Source organism: Nicotiana attenuata, unplaced genomic scaffold (genome assembly GCF_001879085.1).
Source record: "Nicotiana attenuata strain UT unplaced genomic scaffold, NIATTr2, whole genome shotgun sequence".
NCBI lineage: Eukaryota > Viridiplantae > Streptophyta > Magnoliopsida > Solanales > Solanaceae > Nicotiana > Nicotiana attenuata.
Genome location: NW_017676313.1, coordinates 25,107 through 36,865, shown reverse-complemented (window position 1 = coordinate 36,865; position 11,759 = coordinate 25,107). Strand labels below are relative to the sequence as shown.

The window sequence follows — 11,759 nt, the reverse complement described above, 5'->3', positions numbered from 1 at the left end:
TACATCCCGTGAAAAGAACCGAGGTACAAAGAAAAACCATGAGGGATTATTACTGTAAGCACGTGATTTTTGCCCTATACAAAATACTCCTACAAATTTCAAGAAAATAGATTTTTTCTAATTATTTACCATTTTATAGGATTTTGTAGATTTTTTATCTTGTGCACGTTTAAGTCATAAAAAATACCAAAAATATCATGCATGACATTTAGGCCTTACTTTTATATTTTTAGGATTAATCGATAGTTACTTGTTTTATAAAAATTAAAAATCACAAAAAAAATGCTTTATTTTACACCTTTTCTTTTTATTGATTTTTCTCTTTTAATTTAGGATTAAGTAGATTTTATAATTTTATAATTAGTATAATCTTATATTTTTAGGATTTTTAATTCTAGGACTTTTAATAAAAAAAAAGATAGATAAAAAGAAAATTGAGAATAAAAAAAAGAAGAATTGAAGAACCTTTACTTTGAAAGAGCGCCCTGCTCATCTTCTTCTTCTTCACATAAACGCACACACATAGAAAGAATAGAAGGGAGAGATTGGATTTCAAAAAGGAAAAGAAAAAAAAAATTCTCCCCTATTTCGTTACTTGTTTGCTTCAAATTAGAGCCAATCAATGATGCCCCTTATTTTGATCTTCAACAAGCGAAGATACAGTCCAAACTAAGTCAAGTTGATGGAGTTTCGAGGTTCCGGCGAGGTCACCTTTAGATCCGGTCATTGTTCAGTTTGTTCACGCCACAATTCCGATTCTGGGTTTGCATCATTAATACAAAGGAAATCACTGATTTAGTTGCTGTTATCTGCTGAAATTTTGGGCTGAGCTTCATTCAATTTGGTCTCGACTTTATTCACTTCTATTCAAGTTTTCTGGTTCAACCAGTTTCAGATCTGGGTTTGGTTTGGTTTAGCTGATTTTCCTTGCAAATGAGGTACACACATGGCGATCTCTGTATTCCTGTTTGATTTTACATGAATAACTGATTGAAACTATCTTTGAATTTTGTGTATGAATCCTGTTAAATTCAGTTACTGGGTTTATGAGTTTGGTAATGTTTCTGGATGCTATGTTTGTCTCATTTGAGATAATTTATTTAATTTCAGCTATGCAAATTCTCTATGCATCATGAAACCACATTTATGGATTGCTGCTGGCTAATTGTATGCATAGTTGAAGTTAAAAAGGCCCCTCACCAGTTTGGACACTTTCTCTAGTTTAATTTAGTATAGAAAAAGAGTGTAATTAAAAGAGATGCTACATTTCAATTTAGTTTGTTTCTTTCTGCCATAATTCCGATTCTGGATAATGTGTGTTCGAAGCTTTGGTTTAATTTTGGTTCATCTTTGTTCCTTTGTGTTGATGGATGAAAACTATATGGCATATTCAGTTTGTGAACCATTGAGCCTACCGTTCTTATTTCTCAATCTGGAAAGAGTGCAGATTTCATGTTCGATGAATTGTCTAAATATGACGTAGTATCTGCTATAGCTTTGGTTAGCTGTTTTTCTGGACGGAATTAACACAAGAAAACAAAATGAAATAATTCCACTAACTCTTCCAAAGAGCTGTCCAAATACTATAGAAGAAAGGATTCAACTTAGCAATTATGTAAATGCTAAAACAATACAGCACTGGAGCTTGATAAAATGCTAAGACCGCATAGCGTGAGGTGTAGCTTGTTATTAGTGTTCTTTTGCAATTAATTATGGTGTTTTGGTACATTTCTTAATTATATGTTTTTTTTTGCTTAGGCTATATTGGTATTGTAGTGATTTGAAGTATTTTTTTGCCGAATCTTATTGGATAGAACAAATTTTGGAATTAAAGTAAATTGGCTTTTGCGTTAAGAAAGGGTGGATACATTTGTTGCTTTTTGATTGCAAATAGTTGCATCCTACACTTTTCCGCAAATAAACCCCTAAGCCCATGACCCTCAAAAGTTTAGTTGAATATCCTTTAAAAAATTAAATCGAGATGCGCCGCGCCAAATAAAAACCACAAATTGCGTGGCCCTCTTTAATTACATTCATTAAAATATTTAGAACTTGGGTTGTGCCATTTAGCGAATTTTCATGGCCTCGCAAAGTTAAAAACGCGTTAGTTGCTTTAGGCGCGTTATTTAATAATACTACCTTCCTAAACTCGGGTGTGCATTTCATGTGACCCAAATCCAAATCCTAAAACGTTGAATAAAATGTGTTTTAGATTGCGGGTGCATTTCATGTGACGCGATCCAAAGACATATTTTAGACGACGTTCAATCTTCTTTAAAATTAATTAAAAGCGGTAAATAATTTTAAAATTGCACTATAGGTTGAAACATGTATAAAAATCAGATTTTAGCCAATTATAATAGTTTAAGCGACCGTGCTAGAACCACGGGATTCGGGGGTGCCTAACACCTTCCCTCGGATCAACAGAATTCCTTATTCAGAATTTCTGGTTCGCAGACTCCACTCGGGAAGTCGAAATTTCCTCGATTTGGGATTCAAGATAAACCGGTGACTTGGGACACCAAAAGCCAAACCTATCCCAAGTGGCGACTCTGAATTGAATAAATAATCTCATTTCGAATAATGTCACTTTAAATGGAAAAACTCCCTTATACATTATCCTTCGGGGTATGTGTGTAAAAAAGGAGGTGTGACAATTACTACCTAAAATAATAAAATGGCATATTATTTTTTTGGGTCTTTCTGTTTTTCATTTTCTTTTTGTTAGACTTTAGTCCCTCAACAAACAACCTAGGAGATCCATCATCGGGAAAAGTTCAATCATTTCATTTTTTTTGTTTAAGAGGTTAACTATTAAAGCAATCTTAAAAACTAAAGATTAAAGTTAGAGTACTAAACTAATTTATTTTTTTATGCTAATATAGAAAAGAAGAAGCTAAAAAAAATAAAATAAGAAATAATTAGTTTATCTAATATTTACACGTCACAGAGAATATATAACCTCCCACCCCACAGTTAATTCATGCAATGTCCTTAGTGCATCTATAGATCCATAAAAAACACAAGTAAGGTGGTTGGCAAAACTCCCTGATTAGTATCATCATCGCCTTCATCTTCGAAGACCCCATCTGCAGCTGTCCACTCTTCATCCTTTGCTCCCTCATCAACATCATCCTTCTCCTCCTCTTAGAGGTATTGAATCAATTCAAAATATGGTCTTGCGACTCCATACTAAAGAGTTCATCATATGATGTTCAATAATTTTGAGGCTACTAAGACTTTACCTCTGTATTTTAGCATGAGATGTCTACTACAATTGCAATGCATATAGCTACCTATGAGCCACCCCCACACTTAAAATTTCAAGTGGTGCGAGGCGACATAGCACTAGTATTACAATCCCGGGGACTAAAACTCCAATTGGGACAAAGAATGCATTTGAGGCATTTTTGTCAAACACTTAGCATGCACTAGTGCCATGGAAATGCTTGTAGGAATGAGGGATTGCCTCATCCTCTCAAATCAGCTTGGGAATTTCGTTCTACCACCTTTGTAAACAACAACAATACCATTCCTATGGGGTTTATGGGCTTAGGACAAACAAGAACATTGTTAGTTTGTTTCTATGAAGAACATATCTAAAAGTTGTCCAAATTCATTACTACACCCAATTTGAAATTTGACAAAGAAAAGAGTTAGAAACATACCTTATATGCTTAGGAGGGGGGTTTTCTCTTCAATTGATGTTTCTAGTGAGTGATGAATGAATGTCTTCACTGGAGTTTGTGTGTGAGGGGAAGGGGAAAATAGGACGACAATGTTATGTTTTAACTAAGGTGGGTGGGTGTTTATGTGGTGTTTTAATAGAAATAAGTTAGAAGAAAAAAAAGAAAAAAAATAGAATATACGTCGTTGAACCTTACCTGGCGTCGCGAGGTATGCTTCTAGGTCCGTTGTGCATTAGGTTGGGCACCATGAGGTACGCAACGATGTCTATAGCATACTAATATGATTTTTATTTCGTGTTGTGGACGACTCCAAGCTCTATGACCTCCTAGCTTGCTCCAGTACCTATTCAAACACCAGGACTTAACTAAAAACTTGTTAGTGCCTAAAAACAAAAACAAAATTCTAGTTGAGATAAAATAAATTATGAATTGGTTTGCCTACCAACGAGCGCATTAGTTAACGTCACAACATGAAGCGAATCAACTTTACCACTTTACGCTCCACTTGGAAGATATTTATTGGGCACCTAATTTGGAATCAAGTTTGTGACCACGAGCGACGGGGGTGGTAAGTAAATCATCAAGCCAAACATCATTTTCTTCGTTTTGAATTTTTGTGCTCTCTTTTGAGGGATGTTATTTTGCGTTCCTGAATATGCAAATTGTAGGATGTATGACTTTTGTCTTTCTTCTTTTCACTCCCATATGGACTCACACGGCTCAATTCCCATATTACCATGAAATTTCAAAGTTGAAAATGCTTAAAATGTGAAATCAAGCCTTCAAATTGCCACTTTTTCCGGATTTTGACATCCGCTTTTTCCCCCGAACTAGAGTCATTTTCAACCATCTTTTCAACTACATCGGTTGACTCTAATTCCATATTTTTCTTGGCATCACCAACAAGCAAGGGGTCGGTTGGCGGATGTTCACTTCTTGATTCCTCGTAATAGGACTTTTCTTGAACTCTTTCCATACTCTCAAGTTGGTGAGCATAGTGAGCCTCTACCAATCTTTTCATTTGATCTTTCAAAGTGCGGATATTCTCATCATTTGGAGTTAATACTTGTTTCAAGTCCTCGAGTGTCAAGTTGTGCTTCTCCTCATTTTCAATAATGGCCTCCAACATGAGCATCATCCTCTCATTTTGAGCATTTGAGAGTAAATCTTGGTTTTGAACAAGTGCCAAAGAAGAATTTTCGGCTTCAACCTCTAAGGAAGGTTCTTGGCTATCATCCACTTCTGAGGCTTTTTGGACCTCTAAAGCTTCAAGCATTTCTCCCATTTGTAAGTTTAACCTTTCAAGTGCCAAATCATCTTGGAGACTATTTTCCAAAAGCTCCTCCAAGGCCTTTTGCTCTTTGTTTCCTCCTTCAAGTAGGCATCCACCATGAGTTTGAACTTTCCGTTTTGACCATGCTCAATTTCATCCACTTCCATATCCCTATAATTATCATCACAAAAAGTAAAATCATCATAGCGGGGGTTCGAGGAAGGGAAGGACAAATAAGCATAATTAGTCCAATGACCATTTTGACTACCACACTTATCACAAATACTCCACTCATGGGTTTGATAGTTTGCGCACAATCCGCCCCTAGGAGAATTAAAATAATTTTACCACAAGTGTGGTCCTCCACAATAAGGGCAAGAGTCATCAAAGTATGAACAACTACCATCCGACCAATTTTTATCATATGATGCCATTTTCTCAAAAACTAAGAAAATCAACAAATAAACAATTAAGAAGATAAACAAAGATAAGAAAATAATTACACAAATATTTACAAGTTTGGACCAAAGTACGTAATTACAGAAATATTCACAAACGTTAGAATTTCAATATAATGAATTTAAAATGAAGAAAATTGACTAAACTAAGAATCCTAGCAATTCTTCTAGCTATACTTAATAACACCATTAAATTCTCCGGCAACGGCGCCAAAATTTGATTATGCCCAACTATGCCTCCTAAGAGGTCTAGCGGTCATTGCAAATATAATCCGGTTTACAAGTCCGGAGTCGAATCCCATAGGGAAATAACATACTAATTACAAACCAATAGTTCACGAATTCAAGTAATTAACCTTCACAAATATTATAGAACGATTTGAGAGTTTACTAACTAAGATCAAGGTATAGTAATTCATAACTAACAAAGCATATATTATAGACAAGATTTGGAAAAGTCTAAGGTTATGATTTCCCCTATTGTTAGAATCTTCTTCGCTATGTTTCCTATAAATTGGCCTAAATATTCTCTCCCAATCGCGGGTACTTTGAGTGTCGTAGCTCTCTCTCGAGCAACTACCACAATTTACTAGACGTATTCTCTCGAAATGCGCTAGCTGGCACTAAATCACCACTCACTATGATCGCACTAAAGCTTCGTTATCTCTAATCCCACCTTAAACCTTCCGTATTGATTTCTCAAATACGTTCGGAGTGGTGTTGTTTAAAAACTACCTAAATGTGCACTCTCTCTCGAGAAATATACACACTAAATAGCCATAGTTAATTGAGAGATCTTCAATTAACAACAATGAAAATATAGTTGAACAAGTAGAGAAAAATCAAAAGCAAATCTATATTAAATATAATAGAAAATCATCCTCCAATAGGTTCCATCAAACTTTAGATAAGAGAGTTTAGCTACTGATAAATACTACAACAATCAACATAATGTTTAAAGACATGAAACTACAAAATAAAGATATAAAGGAAGGAAAAACTAGTTTGATTCTTGCTCCACACTGCTTTGCAGCCTTTTTCTTCTCCAAAATCATGTCCAACGCTAGAATAACTCATTTGGGAGTATTTATGTCAATCCCCCGGTCCAAATCCGAGGCGACTTTTAATTACCGTGCTATAGACCTCGCGAAGCCTGGTCTGTAGCGCGGTCAACCTGGTTATAGACCTCGCGAAACCTGGTCTATAGCGCGGTTGAAACCTCGCGAAGCCTGGTTTATAGCGCGGTCAACCTAGCTATAGACCTTGTAAAGCCTGATCTACAGCTCGGTCAACCTGGCTATAGACCTCGCGAAGCCTGGTCTATAGCACGGTCAGCCTAGCTATAGACCTCGCAAAACCTGGTTTGTAGCACGGTTTGGATAACTGATGCTTTTGTGTTATTTTCTTGTATTTTTTGTCCTCTTTTTGTGCAACTTTTATTTGACGGTTCCTTCCGATGTTCCTACACATAAAATAACATAATTTAGCTCAAATGTCGCACAATAGCTCATTAGACCAACAAAATTTAGGGCAAGTAATGTGCTAAAAGCATAGCATTTTGGCCTCACGTCACCCAATCGTGTGGGGGATTGTTGGTATTAAAGATTGGTGAATGAGAAATGGAGGGAAGAAAGTGAAGGGAAAGTGAGCTCATTTTTGCTTTGGAAAGAGCAAGTGTCCCTCATTGGTGGTGGAAAAAAAGTGAATGTGCTTATATTGAGAAAGCATTTCTCTTAGTGTTAAATGGGTTGGAAAGTAAGTAAGCCTCGCGCCATCGTCATCGCTCGCTCGGCTTGGCTTTGGCTTCGGCTTCGGCTTCGGATTTGGTCAAAGATTGATTGATTAATCTTTTTGGACAAAATTTCTTTAATTATTTAATAAAATATTAATTAAATTAGCCAAATATCCAACCCGAGCCGGATCCGTGCGAGACCCGATTCACTTTCTTCCTGAATTTTTATTTAAATTTTCCTCCCATTTTTAAGTGACTGAAATAGTACTTCCATTGGCTATAAATTCGTTCGATTCCTCAGTTTTTTCATTACGAATTTTCTGAACTTCAAGACTTCTTCTTCTTCTGCACAAATCTAATCCAGTGTGATTTACTACCATAGAGTGGTTCGCTGACACCATAGTTTTTGGTACCAATACACTGGTGAGTTAAATTGTTCTATCCTGGGAGGATAATATTTCAGCACCTCGGGTACTTGAGGGGAATAATTTCCTTAAGGATACATTGTGCATTCAGTGGGCTCGATTTATTCCGATATTTTAGATATTATTTCGACATTTTGTTGCTTGCGAACTTTCAGTTTCTGTTTTCTGTTTCATAAAGTTTACTATTCTGTTATTTATTATAGTATTACAGATGGGCTAACAGGCACTTCATTCAATTCTTTCACCATTTCATAAACTTTCTTGTTATCTGGTAAAATGATCTTTATGCATAAAACTTTATTCATCATTCACAATCAACCTCCGGTTATGAAATCCACCTTCCATGCATGTACAAAGAGACATATTAATAACAAACTATTAGCATAGTCATCTGGTCACTAAGGTAGCTCATAGCATGAAATTCCAATCCAAATCAACCATTATTTGATAGCACATAATGTGAAACATCATAGACAATATTATACAAGCTGTTGAATGTTATTAAAATGGCGATACTCGTGATCATAATAAGCTTGAAGTATCAAAGCAAGAAATACGTTGTCTCTTGTTCGGATAGGTTGAATATTCTGGAAATGCAGAAACTTTATCCAGGACAGAACTAAAAGCCTGTCGAGCAGAAGTTAAGAGAATTTCCCGAACCTCAATATTGGCATATCCTCCATCGATCACATTCGTGAAGACAAATATGTTCTTTACTCGACTTCCTAAGGTTGATATTTCTGACTTCACCAAATTTACGTGAAGGGAATTGATAACTTCTCTTAAATCTGATAAAAGCTCAGGCCTGTATTCACAACAAATGGATGCCCTAAAAAGACATGTTCCATCTCCTGCATTTTCAGCAATTGTTTCTACTCTTATTTCATCAGAGTCCAATGGAATGAAGAAACTTTCACTAACATGAGTTGCAGTTTCCTTCAATTGTTTCACTTGACATATTACTTCAGCTAGCAATGCTGCTTTGTCCATCTAAAGTAAAAGTTCCAATCTTTAGTTGAAGCTCAAAAAGATGTATAAATCATCGACAATTTTCACTACACAAGTAAATTAGAAAACCTAACAATTTTTTAGCTTTTCATTTTACTTAAATTTTTGGTCGTTCCAACAGCTTTATCGTTTTCACTCGGTTTATTAAAGTGCTAGGGTAAAATTTACTTAGAACTTTGGCTTTTTGTTATGAGACTGCAATTCAGAAATAGTTATAGTGGCTGGTTCTTTCTGGAACAATTAATACGACATGGAAATGATCTTCTTAATAGAAAATAAGTATTTAAGTCAAAAGGTTTGAGCTAAGGTCATCTTGTCAGTTTTGCTCCAAGTCCTAACTGCAATATAGTATAACTAATTAATTGGCGAACCAAGTCAAAAGATGACCAAGAGACAGAGTCCTAACTACAATAATATAACTAATTAATTGAACAAATCAAAACGTGTTGGCATAGATAAACACATAGAGGTCAGCAGCCGACATTGTAGTTAGGACTGACAAATACGTAAAATTTAAATCAGCCGACAAACAGCCAGAGAGTTTAGTTTGGTGATGAAACTCTGAATTCTAATACAATTAAGACATGTAATATCAATACAAGTTTCGAAAAAAAGTTTGACCTTTATTCCAGAAACATTTACATTGATGAAAGGACCATATCCAACCAAAAAAATGTTGAATTTCACATAGCACAACAAAGGGGGAAGGAAACAGAAAGAAGCAAATGAATAATAACTGCACATCCATATAAATTTTGAGAGGGTAGTCACACGCACATAAATGAAACAAGTAGGAAAAAAGCCGATTTATCTTTTGATCACTAGGTAGAAGCGCGGATCGAGGATTTGAACTTTATGGGTTCAAATTCAAAATTCTACCGTATCTCTATTTTTGCACTTATTCAACTGGATTTTTAACATCTATACAGGGCCTAAGCCAAAGTTACTGGGTTCAAATGAACCCGTAACGTCTTCATTGGCTCCGCCCCTGTCACTAGGAACATCTTGTCAATAGAAAACAGAGTAATGTGGTTTAAGCCGTCAAGATTTAAGCACCCAAGATGACGTTCGCTTCTAATTCTGCTCTATATGTGAGAGCTTGGGAATACAATTAACTTGGTATGTTACAATTCAAACAAGGTTAACCATTGAATTTGCTTGATTTAGTAAATGAAATAACAGTAAATCTTTCAATAATTCACGACTAAAGAACAATTTAAAGAATTTTTACACTATTAAGCACCTAAGTGATAACTAGCAACGTCCATAAAACATGAGATTAGTAACCTAAAAAATAAGACATGTTACCTGATAGTAGAGACATTTTCTACATCTTTTATGAGGTGCAACATAAGAACCAAATTTCAGCTAAGTAAGGTGTACGCTTCATGCACCAAACAAGTAATCTAACACCTCAGTTACTACTATCATTCTTACTCTCTTTTATCAACAAAAATGGAGAACTTACTTTGTCAGAGGATGGCACAAGATTGCGAAGTGTGGCCAAATGAGCATTAATCCTCTCCCTTCTCCGTCTCTCTGCCTCGCTATGGCTCTTCAATGCAGCAATACTTTTTCCCTCTGATTTTCCAGTTTTCTTCCCAACTCTTCCACTAGCCTTCACCAATTCACCCTTCTCACTATCCAACACCAGACTTTGTGAAACCCCTTTTGCCTCATTCTCATAAAATCCACCTAAATTCCCAGAAATTTGACAGTTCATTCTAACAAATTAATGCACACCAATACAATCCCTTTATATCTTTTCTTGTAGTTTATTATTGACTATTGCAAACCATTTCGCTATATTTCACATATCAAACAACAAGACTCAACAAACCTTAAATTATTAAAGCAAAGATTTTTAACCACTAGGATTCAGTAACAAATTTGAAAGTACCATGATCTTTTAATACAAAATAAAAATGCAGAAAGATCTAAGGGTCGGCTCCAGGAGGTCGAGTTGTAGGAGCAAACCAGAAAGAGATCATTCGAGGGGCAATCTTGAAATATGAGCAAATCTTGACGGCAGACAAAGTGGTGGTTTTTGTGATAGTTGTGAACATAACTGCCATAGAAGAGGTAAAGGAAAAAGATAAAAATGTGAAAGTTTTAAACAAATTATGGGGAAGACAAAAACTAGTAAGAAAACATCCACATTTTCTTCCTAATGGTCAGCATCTCGATGAATATGAGGTTGACCCTGTTGAGGAAATCGATGAATATAACAAAGTTAACAAATCGAAACCCCAGATAAAAAGAAACAAAGATGCTGTACTTCGTTCGAATTTGTGTGTCGTTGAAAAGGACAAGACTTTTTGATGTTCTTGGTTTTTAGATACAGAGTATGCAAAAGTACTCTGCTCTGTGATTGAATTTGACTTTTCTCTGCCTATGGCTTATAGGGTTTTAAGGAGGAGTTGATGATATAAATAGAAGAATTGAAAATTTGCTAATTCAAGCAAACAAGATTAAAGAAATTTTGTAATTTTTTGTATATAAAAGACAATGTATACTTGAATTAAAAAAATGAACGCAAGTGCTTAGGTGGACACATTCAAATAAGTTGACCATAAAATGAATAATTTAAAATATTGGATAAAGGTATGATTTTAAATGTTGTCCTCTCTCATTTTACCTTTTAAAAAGAAGAAAATACGTTAAAGAGAAACTTATGTAGTGTTTCTATGTAATGAAAGGTTATAACGTGCATTGCTTGATTCAAATATAACCCCTATGGTCCAAAAGGGTGTTTATATTCGCTGGGACACTTAGGAATGCCTCTGAATCCAGTAAATTTTGAAGGATATTGTATGGTCTTCCCATTCATTAGTGGCGGATATTATAGGTGCTTCACTGATTTTGGTGTAAATTCTAAATGGTCAAACATGATCAAAATGGATGCTCACGGTCGATGATTGAATTTCTTAGGTATTATCTATAAATATATTATACAATTTGGTCAAAGCCAATGGGTGCTTCAGTACCCATACCTTTAAAGAGAGATCCGCCACTGCATTTATTATCCCAAATATTAAAACAAAGAAAAAAGGTAGGTGATAATAAACTAAAACTTCAGCACACCCCCCCCCCCCGAATCTCTCACACACTTGTCTAGCCTCTCACAAGTCATAGGTTTAACGCATTCAGTTGCATAGAATAAACTTAGCTGCG

The 11,759-nt window shown here is 35.4% G+C and overlaps 1 protein-coding gene and 1 long non-coding RNA gene across 2 annotated transcripts; one reads left to right on the top strand and one right to left on the bottom strand.

Moving 5' to 3' along the window:
- The first annotated feature begins 476 nt into the window (after positions 1–476).
- On the top strand, positions 477–1,294 carry LOC109220926. Its single transcript, XR_002067174.1, has 2 exons — positions 477–938; positions 1,111–1,294. It is a non-coding gene; the product is annotated as an uncharacterized LOC109220926 (long non-coding RNA).
- Positions 1,295–7,927: 6,633 nt separating this feature from the next.
- LOC109220927 (transcription factor bHLH30-like) lies at positions 7,928–11,016 on the bottom strand. Its single transcript, XM_019385394.1, has 2 exons — positions 10,054–11,016; positions 7,928–8,567 (listed from the first exon to the last, which is right to left on the bottom strand). Exons 1-2 carry the CDS (start codon positions 10,306–10,308, stop codon positions 8,100–8,102), a joined length of 723 nt encoding a protein of 240 aa, XP_019240939.1. The 5' UTR covers positions 10,309–11,016; the 3' UTR covers positions 7,928–8,099.
- Positions 11,017–11,759: the final 743 nt, after the last annotated feature.

Excerpts from the sequence above, each read along its gene's own strand:
- LOC109220927 (XM_019385394.1), bottom strand. The coding sequence starts at position 10,308 with ATGAACTGTCAAATTTCTGGGAATTTAGGTGGATTTTATGAGAATGAG. Across the intron at positions 8,568-10,053 it reads TTGTGCCATCCTCTGACAAA|ATGGACAAAGCAGCATTGCT; the intron begins GTAAGTTCTCCA and ends CTTTTACTTTAG.